Raw genomic sequence first — 21039 nt, 5'->3', positions numbered from 1 at the left:
CGAGAAAGATCTGCGGGAGCGGCTCTGCACGGGACAGGGAGACGAGGAAAGAGGTTCTGATGAAGCTTTGCAGCGCATTAAAAATGTGATGTCCTGCAAATGGTGTGGACCAAGCTGAGGGGAGCAGAGATTTGGGGCACTTTGGGCTATTCTGTAGCTCACTGGATTGTTGTTTTCTTTAGCAGTGAGTGGCTGGGCACTGGGGCTTCGTCTGGGACTTCCATTTAATGCGGGGCCTTAAGAATGGGCCCCAGAGTGGAAGTGCAGTCCATTCTCTAGTCTTCCTGGGCCAGCCAAAGAGCCTGGCTTGCCCCCTCCTTTCTACCCTATTTTGGCCTCGCTCCAAGCTTTATCGTGGGGGTTTGTCACGTCTGCCTGTGGGAAGGTCTGGTTTTCTCTCTTCTCCACACGGGAAGTGGGGAGAGACTCTTCAGGACCCAAATGAGAGCCCCGGTGCCTTCACTTTGCCTTGTGACAGCTGGGAAAGGGCTCTTGGCACAGATGGGATGGGCATTTGGCTGACTGCTTTTGAGGCTAGAGAGAGAGCAACCGAGGGCGGTGGCTGGGTGTGAAAGGAAATTCATGGCTGACAAAGATCCTGTCTGAACATCTGTGATCAATGAAGTTTATTCACTGCTCCCTATTACCTGCCCCTAGGGCCTGCTCCCTTCCTGGCGTCTCTGCCTGGACATTCAGCAGCATCTCCAACTTAACGTGGCTGATTCTCCCACCTGGCCCCCAGACTTGCCTTCTCTGCTTCTTTCCACCTCAGTGGATGACAACCCTGGTGGCTTCAAATTAGAGCGAGGACCCAAGTGTTCCTTCATACCTGCTCTGGTCTAAGCCATTCACCATCCTGTTCTTATCAATCCAGCAGCCGAAGTCGCCTGTTGAGATGTGCAATCATGGCATTCCTCTATTCAAAATCTTTCACTTAAGAGTGAAAACCTCACTTACTATGGCCTCATGTTCTCTGTATGACTTGCCCCACTCCCTCTTGCCTCAACCCATTCCACTTTAGCCACACTTGCTTCCTTGATGTTCATTGAACACACATGGCATGCTGCTACCTCAGGGCCTTTGCACATGCTGGTCCTGCCTGGAGAGCTTTTTCTCTAGATACCCTCATGGCCCTCACTTTCTTCACCTTACTATTACATGTGACATTCTCACTGAGGCTGCTCTGACCATTCCTTTTAAAATTGTATCCTGCCTCCCCATTTCTGATCCCCCATACCCTGCTTTTTCCCTCATGGAACTTACCTAATAAACTATTTGGTTATTTATTGGGCTCATTGTCTCTTTCTTCCTCTCACTGGAGTGTGTGCTCCATGAAAAAAAGAGATTGTGCTTGTTCTCTTTACTGATATAGTCTCCATGCCCAGAACAGTGCCTGGCACAGGGCAGACCCTTGGTAAATATTTGTTGAAGGAATGAATGACCCTAAGTTGTATTTTCCCCTTTCACTTCTTTGGTAACAAAAAGGGGAGAGTATTTGGAGAATTAATGAAGAGAGATAAAGATATTAATGAGGTTTATTAGCTAGTCTGATCACAATTATCCATACAGATGGGAAGAATTAGTACAGAAAATCCTAAAATACAGATAGTCCGAGAAGTATTTCTATTTTGATTATGTTATGTGATGTTATGGTTACTCTTTCCTATTTTTTCTTAAGGTGGCAGTATGAATACCAGCTGTGTGTTTGTGTTTGTGTGTGTCTGTATGTGTTAAGTGTGTATGCATACACACCTGTGAGGTAGTGAGGGGAAATTACATTGGGGAAATTACCTAAAAATAATCCACAAACTGGGTACTTTCATTCCTACAAAACATTTCACGCATAGGACTTGCTAAGTATCAAGTTCAAAAAGACTACTATGTGAATACGACCTTCCAAGAGCTTCAGGAAACTTAAAAAACAGCTCATTGAAAGTTGACCAGAGCCTGAACTACCCAGGTATATGAGTTCTGTGGGCATCAAGATTGGCTGGTTGTCTTCTAGACTTCCAATTCTACTCTTCTTGTGTAATAGCTGGACAGTTAAGGGGGACTAGTGCTCCCCTGAAGCTGGTACAAGTGATCCCTTAAGAGAAAAGCACAAGAGCCATTCAGATTCAGAATGATGCTCAGATATTTTCCATGGTTGTAGGAAGAGATGTTCTTTCTCTGCTTACGATGTGAAATAAAACGCTGGCAGCCCTCTGCTACTAAGAAAGAGGCTAGCTTGAGGACAAAGCAGACAGCAGAGGGCAGAACCAAGAACCAGAGAAGCAGAGCCACAGCCCTATTGACTTTGTGAATCTCTGGATCAAACCCTACCTGATGCTGCACCATTTCTGCACTTCACATAAATCCAAGACAATAAATCCACTAAGTTGGTATGAACCAGGATGTCTTTTATTTGCAATGAAAGACATCCTGATACAGTACTCCTCACTTTCTTTTAGGCCATCCCCTCTGCTTCTCACTACTCCCAAATGTGGATGACATCTGTGTCCTTCGTGCAGCCAGCATTATGATCACGCATACACAGACGCATTTCAGAGTCCTAAGGAAGTGAACTCTTTTTGGTTCACATACATGTGATGTTCCGTTTTTCTGGCAAAATGTAGATTAACTAGAATGCCTCACGTTAATGTTAAAACTTGAGTAGCAGGGGGCCTCACAGACCTACCTACGTTTTTCAAGTTGCATTTCTGAAGCTTTGCTGAACATGCTTTTAAAATGCCTACTTGGGGGCACCTGGGTGGCTCAGTTGTTAAGTGTCTGCCTTTGGCTCAGATCATAATCCCAGGATCCTAGGATTGAGCCCCCCATCAGGCTCCCTGCTTGGCTTGGCAGGGGGTTCTGCTTCTCTCTCTTCCACTCCCCCTGCTTGTGTTCTCTCTCACGCTGTGTCTCTATCAAATAAATAAAATCTTAAAATTAAAAAATAAAATGCCGGGATGCCTGGGTGGCTCAGTGGGTTAAAGCCTCTGCCTTCAGCTCAGGTCATGATCCCAGGGTCCTGGGATCAAGTTCCACATTGGGCTATCTGCTCAGCAGGGAGCCTGCTTCTCCTTCTCTCTCTGCCTGCCTCTCTGCCTACTTGTGGTCTCTGTCTGTCAAATAAATAAATAAAAATCTTTTAAAATAAATAAATAAATAAATAAAATGCCTACTTCAACGCCCGGAGAACTCTGAGGCTGGTTCTCCAGCCAGCCAGGCCCAGCATTGGCCTGAGGTCTAAAGGCAGCGCTGTCCAAGGGACAGCAAGCCCGGAAAGGTCACGGGTGAAGAAACTCTCCAACAGGCCGTTCCTTATTTATTAGATGCCAGATACACGGGACCAGGACAGAAGACTCCTAAGGCATGTGATTTACATGGGGTGGGGGGGGGGTGTCCCAGGGGAGAACACAGACAAGAGGCAGAAATACATACACGGGGGGAAGCAAAGAAGGACTGCCATTTCAAAAAATATATACATCTTATGAAGCCATTCCAGCCATTTAATCATTATCAGAAAATAAAACAATCTTTCCACATCGTGCGTTTCTTTGGTGCTCTTCCACGGGCCTGGGCCCTTCTGTCTTCCCGTCCCGTTTGTCACCCCTGCCCTGCGCCCCGCCCCGGACTTCTCCCATCCACACAGGGGTAACGGGGGGCCTGGCGGAGGGAAGAGGGGAGCCCCTGCCACGGAGCTGGGTGTCGATTCTGGCTACTCTGAAGCCCTGCCTGGCCTCCCCACCAGCACCCGGGTCCGGTCTCGAGTCTTCTACTCGGTTCTTCAGTCGTGGCCTGGGAAATCCTCGGTTTTCTGGATGCAGAAACGGGGGGCCACCACCCAGGTTCATGTGTGACACAGTCTAGAAGCTCTAGGAAGGGTGGGGACACGGGAACCAAACAAAACCCAGCCAATACCACCTTCTCCATGGTTGGATTTTTACATTTTATTTCTTGGTTCATTTCAATGACCTGTATCACGAGAGTACAAGTGAGAAGGGCAATTTCGTCTTTACAGATTTTCCATGAACAGCAGATTTGGGGACAGGGAGGGAGGCAAGCAAGTTCTGCCCATTTGGAGGGGAAGGGCTGGCATCCTAAACTCTCCTCGCTTCCCCATCCCCCACTAAGTCAGGGTAAGTCAGGGTCCCCTTTCCCAGGGAGGCCCCAGAGCTGGCAAGACCTCCAACTAAAAAGCTGGCCTACATTTTCTCTCTGACCGTCTGATGGCTCCGTCAGTGCACACCAGGGCCTTTCCCACCGGCCAGAGCTCCCAGCGCGCCGGAGCCATCTCCCGCGGCCACTGGGGTTTCAGAGGAAGAGCAGAGCCCCGCATGCTGGCACAGAGCCACCTCCCCCTCACGGCTAGAGGGAGGATCTGATGGCAGGACGCTTGCAGAAGCCCCGGACCCATCCACACACGGACTCCCACCCACCCCAAACCCGTGCAGTGAAGATGCTTCTCCTAAAAACGGCTGGTCGCAGATACCAGCCTCGCACAGGCCCTGGCCGCCAGCTCGGGCCTCACGCTGGCACCAGAAGTGCCACCCCGGGGAGAAGGTGCCGCCCCCCCCCACCCCACCAAAGCACACAGCACAGCAGAAGGCGGGGGGAGACGCTCCCAAGGAGCATACCCCAGTTCCTCTCACCACGAGGGATCTCGGGCTCTGACCTTAGGGTGTGGCTCCTAACAGCTCTCACACTGGGGGGCTTTGCGTGGGTCCCTTAATGCCTCCGTGCTTGTGAGCCCGCCTCAGGACTGCCCAGGTAGCTAAGGATGAAGCGTCCTGGACAGTAATTCCAGTGCAGACCGTCACGCGGCTTTGGCCTTGCACTCCCCACAGGCTAACAGGACAGCACACTTCACCTGGCTGTGAGGCCTCTTGGAACACTCTATCTTGCTCATGAGGCCAGCGGAGAGCCCCTCTGCAGCCTCTGGGTCTCAGCCAACCCTCAGGCCTGGGGCGACCTCACAGCACAGTTCAGGGGGTGGGTCTGGGGCAGAGAGGCAGCAAGGTGAAACCAGCAACACCTGCTTCCCATGGAAGGCTGCAGGGCCATGGGAGCCAGCACCTGCAGGCCGATCCACCAGCCTCTCCAGGTGCCAGGAGGTCTGGGTCAGTGGGCGTGGATCCCCCAGGTAGGGCTTCTCTGATCTTTGCTTCAGAGGGTGCCTTCCCCACCATGCCTGACCCCACCTTCCTTGTCGGGGGACCCTCTGAGCTGCCATCGGCCAGTCTGTGCTCAGCAGATGGGCTGGTAAGAGCTGTCCGGAGTGGACCTTCTCTCAAGGCCACTCACAGTAATCTGGTGACTGTCCCCATCTGCCTGGGGCTGAGGGGTTTCCCGGGACAAGCTTTTCAGTGCTAAAACCAGGAACATCCTGGGCAAACTGGAGTGGTCAGTCACGTGACACAGCGGCCAGGAAGACGGGGCAAGGGGCCCCCCCACAGGGCTGGCCCTTCGCAATGCATTTGGGGAGCTATGTCACGCCTTAGTCTCAGGATGGTAGCAACAGCCCTTCCTGTGACACTATTGGCCTAACCGTTCAGAAGGCAGGGCACAAGGTGACCTGATGTCTACTGCCCTCAGAAGCTAGCCCCACGGGGATCCCGGCCGGCAACTTCCTGAGCACACCATCTTCAGGGTTCCCCACCTGCTTATCTTGCTTCTGGGATTTTCTGTGCTCAGCAAATATTGGTTTGAGCCTTTCCCCATTTTGCCCCAATCCTCCCAGGACTGCCAGCCTGGAAATCAGTGCCTAGGGTGCCCTCAGAGGTGGCCAGGCCCCTAGTCTCCCCCAAACTGCCACAGGCCCATCTGCTCTGAGCTGGCCGGAAGGCTGACAGGGCCAAGCAAGAGGAGGAGCTCTGTGGAATACTGCCTGGCCCTGCTCTTTTCAGAGGCAGCACTGTTCCCAGCTATGGACCTGAAATCCCCTTTGCTGGCTGAACCCACCATGTGAGCTGAGGTAGGGGCAGGAAGTAGCAGGATCTCCGAGGAGAGGAGAGGGGAAAGAAGAGGAGGACAGGTGGGTTTTGGTGCTGTGGTGACAAGCAGGTGTGCGGGTACCAAGGGGTGGGTGCCCAGGAAGATGCCCGAGCTCTGGCAGCTGCTCTCTGGATGGGGTCCCTATCGGGAGGGGAGTGTGCACCAGGCAGAAAGGCTGCAGGGCAGGGGGCCCTGGGACTGGGGAAGGCGTGGGGCCGCTGGAGGAGCCCCAAGTAGCAGAGTAGGCACGGCCTCTGGAAGAAAGCCCCTGCCCTCTGGGAAGGGACAACTTCCAGTGGCACCCACCCAATTGGGTGGGGTCCTGGGCGCTGAGCACTGCCCACCCTGTGGGGTGGGGGCGTGGGGGTGGGGTTAGGATACACTACTGTCTCCTGGGGCTTTCATGGGCGGAAGAAGCACTTCCTCGATGGTCTCCAGTTTCAAGGGAGTCAGCCCTGGCCCAGACCTCAGCACTGCCCATGGAGAAGGAAAAACATACCCAAGAAAAAGCCAGTTACAGATGAGCCCACGTCCTGCCCTCCCCTCCCTGTTCCCCTGCCCCGCTATACTCCGGACTCCACGCACAGCCAGGAGGCGAGAGAGCCCTTCCTCTGGGACTGCCCGTGGCCATGATACAGGGCTTGAAGGTTGAGGCTGGTGGCTGTGGAGGTCTCCGTGGCGGTCCGTCCGCCGGTCTGTCCGCGGGTGGGAGTCAGTCCAGGTGCCGGGCCATCAGACCTTGGCCTCCAGCATCTCCAGGAAGAGTTTGTGCATGGGCACCTTGCCCTGCAGTTTGACGCTGTAGAAGTGCTGCACGGCCTTGGCGGCCGTCTGCCGCAGCAGGGGCAGCGTCAGCAGCAGCTTGCCCGTCCTCCGGGGCTCCTCGTGGCGCTGGCTCAGCTCGTAGTCCTGCAGCGCCTCGTGCAGCAGGTCCTGCAGCTTCTGCACGGCCTCCAGATCCTCGATGTACATGGAATCTGCGGGCACAGGGAGAGCGTCAGCAGGCGCAGCCCTGGGGGGGGGGGCGCGGCCAGATCTCAGCGGGGGTGATGTGAGGGGGGTGGCTTGGGGCCCTGGGCTGTTGCCCCCCTCCCCTCACTTGACTACAGACGCTAAACTGCCAGCCTGAGGTCACAGAGGCCCGTGACAGAGCCAAGGCTTGGAGCCAGGGAGCCATCTGCACCTTGGAAGGTCATCTCTTGAGAAACCACCAAGAGGGGTCAGCAGAGATCCTGAAGGACTTGGACGTGAGCAGACCGGTCACTGCCCTGGAGATGCCAGGTGGACTGTGGAGCCAGATCACTGGAGCTGGAGTCCTGTGTACCTCCCTTGCTAGCTGGGTGACTTTAGGCAAGTGATTTAACTTCTCTGTGCCTCACTTTTCTGAGAGAATAGCCACATGTACCTCAAGAGGTTAAGTGAATTAATGCAAGTTGAGGACTAAAAACAGTCTTTGTCCCGAACTGAGTGCCCCACTGGTGGCACCATGACCAGCATCATCACTGGGACTGTCACTGCTGCCGACACCAGGCACCAGCCTGTCCGCTGCTTACAGCATGCAAACACGGAGGAAGGGGCTGAGCTCTGTGCCCAAGTGCCCTGTGGCAGGGGTCTGGGCGGGGGCCCGAGACAGCATGGCCAGATGCACGGGCCACAGTGACAGCGGATGCTATTGGGAGTCCTCTACAAATCCCGAGGAGGGCTTTGGACTCAGCCATGAGTCACGGGTTCAAATGGAAGTTGCCTAAATCCCAGCAGGGCAGGCGGGCATCTGCTGACAGCTGGCTTACAGTAGGGTCTGAGATGAAGCCAAGGCCATTTCCTGGCACCCAATCCCTGGACTCAAGGGAAAGAGCCCACCTTCTTCTGATGTTCCTTAAAGAGCCCGAGCCAGCACCCTGAACTGCAGTGCTCAACCTGCCAAAGGCATGAAGCCCCGGGGGTCACATCGATCAAGTGAACTGGGAGCTCTGGGCAGGCGGCCAAGGCAGGCGGGGCAAGGCTCCTGAGGTCCTCAAGAGAGCAGGGCAATGCCCTTGCATGCCGGGTTAGTTTAGGTACCAAACCGCCAAAAGCAGCTGTTCTATCTGGCTGACCCTCGTGACTCCTTCTGTCTGATCTTTTGCAGCCACACTCAGCCCATGCCTCCAGGGTCCTGCCTCTTCCTCCTGGGAAAAGTGCCAAATGAGGCAGATAAGACTGGAATCTTTGATGCTGTGTTACTCTGGCCAAGTTACTCCGGCTCTCTGAGATTGTATCCTCATCTGTAAAACGGAGCAAATGCCTCCATGCCTCAGAGGGTAGTGGTGAGGATTAAAAGAAACAGCACATTACCAGGCACTTAGTAAGCACCTGATAAATGTATTATCATCATTACCATGAGGACTCAGCCTAGGGCGAGTGCCTTCAGCATGCTGGGGTGTTACCGGCCTCATACCCAAGATGCCTCTACTCCTACACTCCCGGCAGGTTCCAGAACGTGCACCCACGATGCGCTGGTCCCTCTAAGGCTGGGGATGTGGCCATCCAGACCCCCTGCCTCTCCAACAGCTTCCTTGCTCCTCCCCCTACCCTCCCCAAGGAGACCAAAATTGGCAGCTGCCTTCGACCAAAAATGAAATAAAATAACATTGCAAGATTAATTTCTTTGCAATCCATCAGCGAGTCTGTATCGATGGCATTGATAAACTGTTAATTACAAAATCAATGGCTATGAATTTTTTCTGCTGTCAGGGAGCCTTGGAGATGCCCAGGACTTGGGGTGAAAGACAGCCACGGGCTCCTGAGGGGCTGGGGTTTAAGACCCCAGCCTCTGATGTGCTTCACGCTTCTGCCTCGCGCCAGCCCCCTCAGTCAGGTGAGTGGTTCCGCCCTGTGCTCTCCCCCTGCCCCTGCCCTGGGCTGCACAAACTCCGCCTACTTCCTGAACTACCTGTACCTGCTCGGTGGTCTGGGAGATGGGGCAAGAAAGGCAGATCCCTGGTACTTTTTCTCGTGTGACAAAGTGTGTACTCAGGCCACACTTGATGCTAGCAAGGGTGCTGCTGAGCTCATGTTTCTAAGCCACGGCCAGTCATCAAGTTCTGTGTCCGCATGTGTGTGTGCACATGGGTACATGTGCGTATGTGTGTGTACTTGAGCATACATATGTGTGTGTTGAGTGTGCCCATGCCTGTGTCTGTATGTGTTCAAGTGTCTATGCATGCACATGCCTATACTCGTGACCACGTCTATCTACATGCGTGTCTACGTGTGCACGTATCGGTGTGCACACAAGCAAATGTCTGTGAGCATATGTGCATTTGTGCACACATGTCTCTGTATGTGTGTGCACACATCTGTATTTGTGTGCCTGTCTTCATGTGTATACGTGTGTGTGTGTGTGTGTGCACACGTGTGCCTGTGAGATCAGAGCAAGCAGATGGCAAAGCTAAAATGCCGGCTGAAAACTGGCCCAACCAGGCACCGAGGCCAGCGGGGAGGAGGTTGACAGTTGACCTGCCTCCCACCTCTTCACTCCCCTCCCCCAGCACGGGCCAGCCCAAGCTCTAGGTCAATGACGAAAAGGTCTGGAGAAGTCTAAAATCAAGGATGTACCCTCGGAGGCCTGGCAGCCTGCTGACTGCACCGTTCCCACTCCCATTTCCTCTGCTGCCTGTGGTTCCTCTGCCCACACAAGCTCCTAGCCCCTCTTGCCAGGGCTGGTCCCCGTGCTTCCCTCTGAGTTGTTGAGTGCAGGCTTACGGGGCAGGGGGCTGTTCTGCAGGGCAGGAAAGGGGGGAGCTTTGTCACTACCCATTTATCAAATCTGCAGACCCACACCACACAGGAAGTAAACCCTGATGGCATCTAGGGACTTCGGTTAATAACAATGTATCAATATTGGCTCATTCATTGTAACAAATTACTGCACCAATACAAGATGAGGAGTCATGGGTACAGTGGTGGACGGGGTGGAACAGAGGCACAGACCTACGGCACCAGCTGCTCAATTATTCTGGAAATTTAAAACCATTTTTAAAAAACCCAACAGGGGGACGCCTGGGTGGCTCAGTGGGCTAAGCCTCTGCCTTCGGCTCAGGTCATGATTTCAGGGTCCTGGGATCGAGCCCTGCATCGGGCACTCTGCTCAGCAGGGAACCTGCTCCCCCACCCCGCTCTGCCTGCCTCTCTGCCTACTTGTGATTTTTCTGTCAAATAAATTAAAAACAACAACAACAACAACAACAGGACTGGCATTCTCTCACAAAGAATATACTACCATTTTGGAATCTTAAAATGTAAAGAGTCTGTTATAAAAGCCTGTAAAATTTTCATTATCATTTTGCATTTGTTTAATAATAAAAGGGAGTTCTAAAAAAAAAAAAAAAATGCTTGCCTGTCTGGATTAGATCAGGTTCCCCAAAAGCAGAGCCCCAAACCAGGGTTCAGGTGCTTGGGATGTCTGGGGCGGGGGTGCTTTCAGGAGAAAGGGAGGGAGAGAGGCAGGCGAGAGTGAGTGTGGAAGCAAGCAAAGTGAGGACATGGCCTTGACTTTGGCCTGATCCATGCAGAGCTCTGATCCCACCCTGCAGAAGTTTTGTTCCCTCATGTGGGTCACCGCTGGCTAAACGCGCCAACGTACACAGCTTTCTAGGCAAGACAGGTGAGGGCAGGTCTTGGGGAAAGGACAGTGGGAGTTGTTAGCAGCGGAACTCAGCTGCTGGGGCACGGGAGCGCTAACCCAGTAAAGGGAGGCTGACCAGGGCATCTGCGGCATCCCCTGCCTTCTCTATGAAGCGATCTGCTGGGGGGCCAACAATCTGGGTTTGCCGGCGATGGAGGGCTCCCGGAACATGGAACAACAGGATCAAGCAAACCACTTGGTCATCCTATCTCTTCTGTCTCTCCCTGGGAACCAGCTCTCCCTCTTCCCTGTGCTGATAACACTTTGTTTCCTCTAATATTAATAGTAATGATAATAATTAATATTTATTGAACATTTCCTCGAGGCCAGGCACTGACCTAAGTGCTTTATCTTCAGCTGATCATTTAACAGCAAAGTGCTTGGAGGAGGTACTGGGATATCCCCATTTTACACACAAGGACAGGGCTGAGGAAGGTTGCCAACTTGCCCAGGGTCACACTGCTACTAAGCATCAGAGCTGTAATTTGAACCTGGGTCCCTCGGACCCGGACTTGAGCAAGAACTCTGGCACACGCCGCCCTACAGCAAACTTGCCTGACACACTCTCTTTAGGACAGGGAGCCTGACTTTTCCCTGCATTCTCCACCTGCCCCCACCTGGCTCAGTGGGGGCCGCTCCCTAACTGTGGACACAGATTACACTCCAACTCGCTCACCTGCATCGCCAATGCCCAGACCCTCTCCCCAGGGATTCCAGCCAGGAGCTGGAAGGGGCTGAAGGAATGGAGTGAAACCTTCTTTTCATTTTTTTAATTAAAAATAAATTTTTAAAAAGATTTATTTATTTTAGAGAGAGAATGCTAGAGAGCAGGGGCAGGAGCAGCGGAAGGAGGAGAGGGAATCCTCGAGCAGACTCCCCACTGAGGACAGAGCCAGATATGGGGCTTGACCCCAGGACCCCGAGATCATGACTTGAGCGGAAATCAGGAATCAGATGCTTAACTGACTGAGCTAAGCCACCCAGGTGCCCCATGAAGCCTCCTTTTTTTTTTTTTTTTTTAAAAGATTTTATTTATTTATTTGACAGAGAGAGGGGTCACAAGTAGGCAGAGAGACAGATGGGGGTGGGGGGTGGGAAGCAGACTCCTGCTCGAGCAGAGAGCCCAATGCAGGCTGAAGGCAGAGGCTTAACCTAGTGAGCCACCCAGGCGGCCTGAAGCCTCCTTTTTTTTTTTTTTTTTTTTAAAGATTTTATTTATTTATTTGACGGAGAGAGATCATAAGTAGGCAGACAGGCAGGCAGAGAGAGAGGAGGAAGCAGGCTCCCTGCTGAGCAGAGAGCCTGATGTGGGACTCGATCCCAGGACCCTGAGATCATGACCTGAGCTGAAGGCAGCGGCCTAACCCACTGAGCCACCCAGGCGCCCCTGAAGCCTCCCCTTTTTTTTTTTTTTTTTTTTTTTGAAGCCTCCTTTTTAATGAGAGTCCAGACCAACTCGGTTGGGCAGGTTTTTCTCTTTTGTATCTGGGCAGTTTGACTAGGAGACTCAAGGAGCAGTTTTATAAGCTTGGGGGTTGATTTTGCAGAGGACTTTGGATCGAGTCCTAGCTTGGGCACCCCTTAACAGTGTCACCCTGGGCAATTTTCACCTCCCCAGGCCTCAATATCCCCATCTGTAAAATGGGGAGAGAATCACGAGACCCTTGCTCATAGGGTTGTGTGTAAGAATTAAGTAAGTTCCTAACTAATTTACCGAACAAGCTGAATACTTATGCGCCAGGCATGTTGTGAGTATAATATAATCCTGTATGAACAAATCCCTCCCCAGTCTGGTGGGGTAGGAACTCTTCAGTGCTCCCATTTTATTGATAAAGAAAATGAGGCAAAGAGGAAAGCGACTTGCCCAAGGTGGGGGGTGGGGGAGCAGGATTTGACTCTTAGCAGCTTGGCTATGGAATCTGCGTTCTTAACCAGCGTGCCAGGCTAGGCATCAGAGGCCCAGTCTAGTACCCTACAAATCCAGGGCTCGGGAAGCACCTGCCGATTGCTGGCCTTCATCACCAGCCTCTCAGCTTCAGGACAACCTGTGCACAGCCTCCGGTGATAAGAAGCTCCAGCATCTTCTCGCCATCGCTGCCCCCCACCCACGGTGGCCCTGCTCACAGGCCCCGCCCACCAAGACCTCTGGGAGCGCCTGCTGCAGGACCCATACTCGCCCTTACCTGAGTTGGCCAGAGCCAGGGCCTTGAGTGTCACAAACTCCTCCTTCTCCACCTTGAGCTTCTTGTACCTGCGCACCAGCTGCAGGATGGCCCGGTACAGCTCCAGCAGCCCAGCGAGGCGGGAGTGCTCCTCGTCCATGACGTAGTCCTCAGCGAACACCAGCTTGTCGTCGTAGGGCAGCGAGCGGTACACGATGCCCAGGATCAGGATCTCCATCCAGGCACTCTGCAGCAGGCTCATCTGGTCTCCGAGAGACAGGTTCGAGAAGCCTGCGGCAAGAGAAGGGGCAAGGAGGGAGGCAGCAATCAGGTGGGCTGGCTGGAAAAGGGGGTCCCGGGCACCTCCGGATCCCACCCCGTCCTCTGTCCCCGCTGGACTCCTCGTCCTTCCCTCGATCAAGGAGTCAGATGGGAAATTAATGCGAAAAGACTTACACAACAAGAGCTCAGTCAATGTTGACAGTTGCTATCACTATTATTGTTAGTTCTATGCTGTTTTTTCGAAATGTCTGTAGAGGCTTTTTGATTAATTAAATGCATCTGTAATTTAAGGAATTATTAAATTCACAGCAGAATCAAGAGGCAGCAGTATAGGGTCCCCTTCCCCCAGGGGACTTTGCGGATTTTTCTCTCTGCTCAGCCAGGGGAGGCTTTGGTGTTTTAAAGGGACACCTGATCCTCAGTGCAAAGTCTCAGCTGTGTGTGCTGACCCAAGGGCCCAATCAGGAAAGAGGACTCAGCTGTTCCTGGCCAGGGACCACCCCCGCTCCCCATGACCACAGCCTGGGGCCACTAAGAGCTCAAGAGCCTCCAGGGTCAGAGGGCACTTTCTCACAGGCAGCCTGTCCCCCAAGGGGTCAGACCCTTGCTGCCCCCGCCATCACTCTCCACCTAACAATGACCTGAGCTGTCCTGCATTCTGTGAGCTTAGAATCACGGGAGTGTCCCTGCCGGCTAGCAAGGACGCCGACTCCAGAGCAGAAGGAGGTCAGCGATGGGGAAGGCTCCAGAATTATGTCACCGTCTGGTCCAGCGTGCTCGGGAGACTGCCTGGGCCTGAGTCCTGACTTCCCCTCTCCTAGCTGTAGGCTGACCACGTGAAAGCTATGTTAACTGCCACAAACTCAGCGTCCTCTTTTATAAAATGGGCAGAACAGTAGCGCCTGCTTCAGAGTCGCAGGACATCTAAATGAGACAATGGTTGCAGAACCGGTATCATGTTCTCGGAGCTCACACAAATGTTACTGATGAGACAAAAAGCCCAGAGCGTCATCGCCCAGCAAGCCGGAGCCAGGGTGATGCCTGAGGAGGTCACTAGGATTACTGCTTTTGTTGTTATTAGCATGCTGTCAGCCTGACTCCCCTCTCCTTTCTGGGCATGGCTGGAGGCCAGGGGTGGTCCCGAGCTTCGGCATAGGCCCACTGCTCTGGGTTTCCACGGAGTCTGTCCTACTCTCCCCTGCTGTCCCCTGAGTCTAAACTCCACTGACCCTCTCCCAACCAGCACAGACGTGGTCAACTTTAGGGGGCAGTCCGAGGTGGAAGCCACTTCACCAGGTGGGCTCCCCTCTGCTGGGGAGCACCCTCTCAGGCCAGTCATCATGGCTCCTGAGTGCGATCTATACTGCCCCTGCCCCCGCCCAGGCTCATCACTGGCTGCTGGCATCCACAGTGACCGACAGACAATGATGCTGATGGAGAGGGCTGGGCCTGGACTGACCGGCCTCTCCTCGGGGACAGGCTGTGGCACCGGGTGGCGGGGGGGGCGGGTAAGGTGCGTGCGTGCTGTCTGGATCCCAGTGCACAAGGGGTGTGTGGCAGTCTGTGGTGGCAGGGACAGCCGGGAGGTAATAAAAGGCAGATAGAATGGACATCCAATTTCCCTTATCGGGCCTCTGAGCGGGAGAGGCCTTGGGCGACATTAATTAACAGATCCCAATCAGCCGGCTCGTGAGGGTGTGTGCACACGGGGACACGGGGAGGGGGGGTACAGGGGGACACGGGGGGCTGCACGGGAAGCGGACAGATCAGGAAGGGAGACGTAGGAGGTGGACAGGGCGAAATCAACAGACAATTGAATCGGAAGGCTGCAAAAGGGGAGGTGAGGGAAGAGCAGGGGCTTCCGGAAAGGAGAAAATGCCGTGAGACCCACCACGCAGGTACGACCCCTAGAGGTAACAGCGTGCTTCTGTCTCTTTGTTCCTTGGGCAAATCCTCACTGGGCACCTGCACCAGGCACTGGGGACAGAATGGCAAGATGGAACCAGAACAGGCTCCCGTGTGCAAGATCTTGCAGTCCGGAGGGAAAGGGTCGCCCAAGCCCCGAGCTCGGCTGGGATCTCAAGGTCAGGACAGTTCGAAGGGCCAGAGAGATGGAGGGGCTCTGAGGACACACCATGGGCGAATGTGGCCCCAACTGGAAAGTGCGGGAGGCTGAGTCCTGCAAAGTGAGAGAGCTCTGTCGGGGGTGGTGAGGACGTCCGGGTGAGCGCACCTGCGTGCCGGGATGGGCTTCCCTGTGCTGCCCAGCAACTGGCCTGGGACAACTTCCCCACTGCCCAGCAACTGGCCTGGGACAAAGGGGACACCCAATGCATATTCCTAACAGAATCGATGCACCAATGCCAGTGGGCCCTGACTCTTAGGGGACCAGAATATGGACCCCCAAAGAATCAGTGAGACCCTCTTCATCCTTGAGACACAGGTTCAGATTCCGCCACCTCGGCCCCTTGGGCACAAGCCAGTGACAGGTCCTCTGGGTAAGGGCAGAGCAGGTGGCAGGAGGAAGGGAGCCGGCGCCTCTGAGTGTCTGTGCCTCCCTCCAAGGCTAGACCTCCTTGAAGAAAGAAAACACTAGAAGGGAAAATGAAAAATAAAAACAGCTCTAGGAAAAAGAAGGGGAGGCGAAAGGGATGGAGGGGAGGGTTTTGTGGACACATGTGTATCTAGTTTTGGCTTTTGAATCTGTCCATACTAAGATGTTCCCAAAATAAAACTCAATCGAGCATAAAACAAAAGGCTTGCCCCCGTCAACCTAGCAAGTCCACACTGGGAATTTCTCTCACATAGATAACTGGGGAAGGGTGTTTGTTAGATCTGTCTGTAATGACCCCAAACAGGAAACAACCTAAATGTAACAAATGTGATACATGTAATTACCATATAAACCTAAATATTAGCTAAATGAATGGCACATTAGAAGCCACCAGAAAGAATGAGGCAGAACTGTTTTTGTGGGTGTGGAAAGATACCCACGAGTGTAAGGAAGATATAACTGTATTAAGGGCACAGACACCAGAGCCAGACTGTCTGATGGAATTCTAGCCCTGCTGGCCACTGGCTGTGACCCTGGGCATGTCCACTTCTCTGTGCCTCAGTTTCCTCCTCTGTAAAATGGGAATAATATTAATACTTCCTTCATGGGACTGTGGGATGAAATGAGCTATCACAGAGAACACTTAGTACAGTGCCTGGCCCCAGGAAAGTGCTACTGTGTTACATAATTAAATGAAAGCAGGATATAAAGCAGTGTTAAAGAACAGTCCTATGGGGCTCCTGGGTGCCTCAGTGGATTAAGCCTTTGCCTTCGGCTCAGGTCATGATCTCAGGGTCCTGGGATCGAGCCCCGCATTGGGCTCTCTGCTCAATGGGGACCCTGCTTCCCCCCCCCACTTCCTGCCTCTCTGCCTACTTGTGATCTGTCAAATAAATAAATAAAATCTTTAAAAAAAAAAAAAAAAAAGAACAGCCCTATGGTTGGGGGAGAACACACAGGCGCAGGCACAGGTGCACACAGACATGCACACAGGGGTTCTACGTGCACAGGAAATTCCCAGGGATGTTTTAAGAAAGATGAGGAATTTGGAACTCCTAATATCCATTCCTCTGTCACATCTGACATCTGTACTAGAAGCACATATCCTTTCTTTTATTTAAACCCAAATGCAGGGCTGAAGCACTCCTCCTCCCTGCCCTTCCACCCAGCACCCTCCACTTCCGCTCTTCTGTGCTGGGCTGGGTCTCCTCCATCAAGCAATCAGCAATTCTGGGCCTGGGTCAGGGCTTGCTGCCCAGAGAGGCTGGTGTGGCCCGGGGCCCTGACATCACACACTGCCCCCTTGAGGTCCTGCTGGCCGCTCCCGTCGGTCTCCCCAGGTCTCCCACCTCGAGCTCTGCCCCCACCCCCTCATCCCCCACCCCCAAAGCTGCTTTATCTGCACCAACTGATCTGATAACATTCAGGCTCTTCCCAAGCCCCATCCCCCAGTGATGTGACAGCATGATCTCCTAGAATTTAAGAAAAAAAAAAAAAAAAAAGAGCACATAATTTGTGGCAAGTGGAGTTCATAATCTGTTAATTTATTATCGTTTCTGTCGACCTGGAGGGCCATTAGCAGAGGTAATAAAGGGAGATGTAATTATAGGATCTGAGGCCACTCCAGACACAGCTGCTGTCACTCGGCAGCCCATATTTCACTGGCCGCTGGCATTCCCTCCCCCGTGGGAGCTAGATGGTGGCTACCTGGCAGCAGGGTTTCTGGAGGAAGCCTCTGGGGGATCCCCTGCAGACCCCAGAGCTGGCAGGACAAGGCTCTCCCGGGCTGGGGCAGCCTGCAGGCCGCCTGGGGTGGCGGGATAACTGGCTAATAGTCCAGAGGCTGTAGTCTGTCAAGGGACACCCACTGCCTCTTCAAGGCTGCTGCCTCTGGTGTGCGCTGTGTTGCTCACTGGGAACAGGACGTGGGCACTCTATTGACTTGGGCTCGTCCCCTGAGCAATGCAGGGCTCGGGAAATTCGACTCAAGGGAGAAGGCTGCGTGCGGTGTAAGGCAGCGGTAGATGGACTCGAACGTGCAGCCGCAGTACTGCATGAGTCGCCATCAGCCTTGGCTCCCCCCAGAACTCACCCCTGCAACATGTGTGCTCAAAAACAGGAGTGAAAGGAGCGGGCTGCTGGGAAAGGAGTTTGTGTTCAAATGATCCTTCCTCCTGGCCACGCCAGTCACTCAGTGCCCATGTGCACAGGTCAGTTTCTGGGCTCAGCCTTAAAACTCGTGTTCTCGGCACCCCAATGCCTTCTGATGGCCATGGCCCACCATCCCGAAGGCCTAGCTCAGGTTCCACTCTCTGTCGCTGCAGCCCCTGGGGTCCCTCCTGCCTGGTGACTCTAGCCCGTGGTTCTTCTTGCTGCATTCTAAGTATGCGGGATAGGAGATGGCAAACAGGGCAGAGGGGAAGTGACACGGGCCATGCAGCGGCATGCATGGACGTGCCAGACACTATTTGGTCTCTTTTCATATGGTTAAAATTTTCCATGAAAAGGTATTTTGTTGTTTTTGTTTTTTGTTTAAATTATCCATCTGATTCCCAAATGAGGTCCTCAGGGCAGAAATTAATCGAATTCTTTGTATCAGCCCCAACTCCTAGCAAGAAACCTTACATACAGCTAATGCTCAATAAATGCATGCAAAGGCAAGTATGAAGCACCCTCTGTGTGCCAGGCTCTGAAAAGATCCTGAGAGGCTAGCCCATACTGGCCCACGAAATAGGGTTTCCTGTGCTTAAGTTAAGTGGGCTGGGTGCCAACCTGCGCTGTCTTAAGAAGAAAGTCCTGTGGTCGAGGACAGGATGGGCAAGGGCAGATAGCAGCCCCAGTGGGGGTGGCATTGCTGGCTTGCACCTGCCCTGCTAAAACCTCTTCTGGCTTTCTCTCCCTCTCTCCCTTAAGGGCTAGCGAGCAGGTCTGCAGGTGAGTTTTCTGTCTAATCTGAGATGGAAATAAGTCGATTAGTTTAAATATATCAGGCACTTGATATGTCATCGCCCCTAATAGGAGGTTTACATGTGGCGGCAGGAGACTCTTAATTAATTTTACCTTAAACACTAGAAGGTCAGGCCCAAATAATTCAGCATGCAAATTTATGCAGAATAGGCAAATTAGTGTTTCAGACAGACAAATGAGCCCCTATGTTTATTTTATTTTTTAATCAAAATGAATTCAGCTTTGGACAAGGAAAATGGAGATGGGAAAGGAGGCTTTTCATACTACTAGCAAAGACAATGACCCGGTCACAGTCGCGCCACTTGTGCCATACCCTCTGTTACGATTCCTGAGTCACAGGCAAGGACACTAAAGCTCAGGTCGGTCTGAACCCGAAGTCTGTGCCCCTAACAACCACCCTGCTCGGCCCACTGCCCTCTTGGTGGGCACCAGCGGGAGATGGAGTTGGGGGGGGGGGCAGGAAGATGTGGGAGAGGAGGGGTGCAAGGGAGACCGTGCCTCCTGGTTCAACACCCGCCCTCGGAGGTGTCGAGGGCACTGGCGGCAGGAGAAGCAGCAGTGACCTGGGGGTGCCGCCAGGAGCCACTCCTGAGCCATTGCTGGGACACAGCAGAGGACTGAGCTTGTGGACCCGGGACAGAACGGGGAGGGAGAGAGGGAGCTGTACCAGATTTGGCCCTGGGTTAGTGGAGCAATCCAGGCTGAGGTGTCTTAAGCAGTGGCTTGACCCCACATCTGTGCTGAATCAGCACAGGCCAGATTCAAAGCCACTGAGTGTGTCATCCCAAGAGACTGAGCTCCTTAGTAAGGGCGCTCCAGCTCAGATCCCCTGGGAACCCACCCCGAGTCAGAACCCCAGGGGCCACCAGGGAGTCCCCGCGGAAGAAATCCTACGCTTCCTGCCAGCTAAGTGACACCAGCATCACCTCCTGAGGCCTGGTCGGGACAGGACAACTCCTTCCTAAGGGCTGAGCACGCCTCTTACACAAGGACATTCTGACTCACTCCCATCCACTGTGGGCCTTGGCATGCGAAGTCTGAGACACGTTGGCTACTACCGCCAGGCGCACTGTATCCATTTCTCAGAGCTGGTGACAAACATGAGAAGGATCTATAGACAGGAAGATAAACTGCCCCGTGTCACAGAGCTAGTAAGACTCCAAGTCCACGGCGGAACACGGGATGTCCCCAGCACACACGAGACACGCTGTTAGAACCGAACAAGGGATTCACTGCACAACCTTTGCAAACTGCCCAACATGTGTGTAATGCAACGTACGTGGGTATCGGTGTCTACAAAAACAAAACTAAGGATCAGTTTCCACCGTTTATCCAGGAGGAAGCTGAAAGACAGGTCTGGGCCACATACAGCAAATGAAGTCCGTATCATGCGAAGCCTGTTCACACATAACTCTCCATGCTGCCTGTTAGGAGAGAGGCCTCCCTCCCCATCAGGCACAGCGTGACAGTGAGTCCGCAATGAACACTAGCGTGTCCCGCACATCACTCATGCTCATGGTTCGTCCTCATCAAAGCCCACGAAGAAGCACCATTGGCATTCCCTATTCACGGAGGGCGCAGGGGACCCGCTCAGGGAGACACAGTTCATAAGTTACAGACCCAGAACCCGAATCCCAGTCCCTTTCCCCAGCCCGTGTTTTTTTTTTAAGATTTTATTTATTTATTTGACAGAGAGAGATCACAAGTAGGCAGAGAGGCAGGCAGAGAGAGGGAGGGAAGCAGGCTCCCCGCTGAGCAGAGAGCCCGATGCGGGACTCGATCCCAGGACCCTGAGATCATGACCTGAGCTGAAGGCAGCGGCTTAACTCACTGAGCCACCCAGGCGCCCCCCCCAGCCTGTGTTCTTAACCACACCAGTCCCCCAGCCTCTAAAGGAAGCAAGAGCCTCAATTCTCGCCTGCCTTGTTTCCTCGTGCATCTCCAGTAAGATCTGCAAGGAAACCCTTCCTTGGCCTTCAAGGATTCAAAAAACTTGCTCTCTGGATCTTAACCTATCGTGGATGCAATTGCCACCCCTCTAGGATGGTAACTGGTTCTGAAGAGTAGTACCAAGAATGTTCAAGAACATTACCGTACCTTCCCACACCTGCTCACCTCCAATCCCACAAGGAGAGAAGAGGAGCCCAGAAGAAAAGATGGCTTCCAGGAGCCCAGGCTCCCAGGCATCAGGATCATGGCCGTGGGGACAGTAGCTGAGTGTCCCTGGCCCCACAGGACTCACCTGGGATGTGCTTGGCCCAGCCGATGATGACCACGAGCTCCCTGTCGGCCAGGTCACAGAGAGTGGTCAGGGCCTTGATGTCGCCCTCGGGCATGCCAGGGGGAGGCATGGCATACAGCTTGTCGGGCTCCGCCACCAGCAGGTAGGAGACAATCTTGGTCACTGCCAATGACCAGAGGAGGAATGTAAA

At 53.4% G+C, this 21039-nt stretch overlaps 1 protein-coding gene across 1 annotated transcript in view; it reads right to left on the bottom strand.

Annotated features, from left to right (window-relative positions):
* Positions 1-3917: 3917 nt before the first annotated feature.
* Positions 3918-21039, bottom strand: part of ESRRB (estrogen related receptor beta) — a 55740-nt gene continuing 38618 nt past the window's right edge. Inside the window, exons 4-6 of the mRNA XM_044229586.1 lie at positions 20850-21011; positions 12826-13095; positions 3918-6953 (exon numbers count right to left, since the gene is read on the bottom strand). Coding sequence (XP_044085521.1) covers positions 6709-6953; positions 12826-13095; positions 20850-21011 — 677 coding nt within the window. The 3' untranslated portion in view covers positions 3918-6708. The remainder of the gene's footprint in view (positions 6954-12825; positions 13096-20849; positions 21012-21039) is intronic.

This window comes from Neovison vison, chromosome 13, assembly GCF_020171115.1.
Source record: "Neovison vison isolate M4711 chromosome 13, ASM_NN_V1, whole genome shotgun sequence".
In the NCBI taxonomy this organism is placed as follows: Eukaryota; Metazoa; Chordata; class Mammalia; order Carnivora; family Mustelidae; genus Neogale; species Neogale vison.
This window is presented reverse-complemented; position numbering and strand designations above follow the sequence as displayed.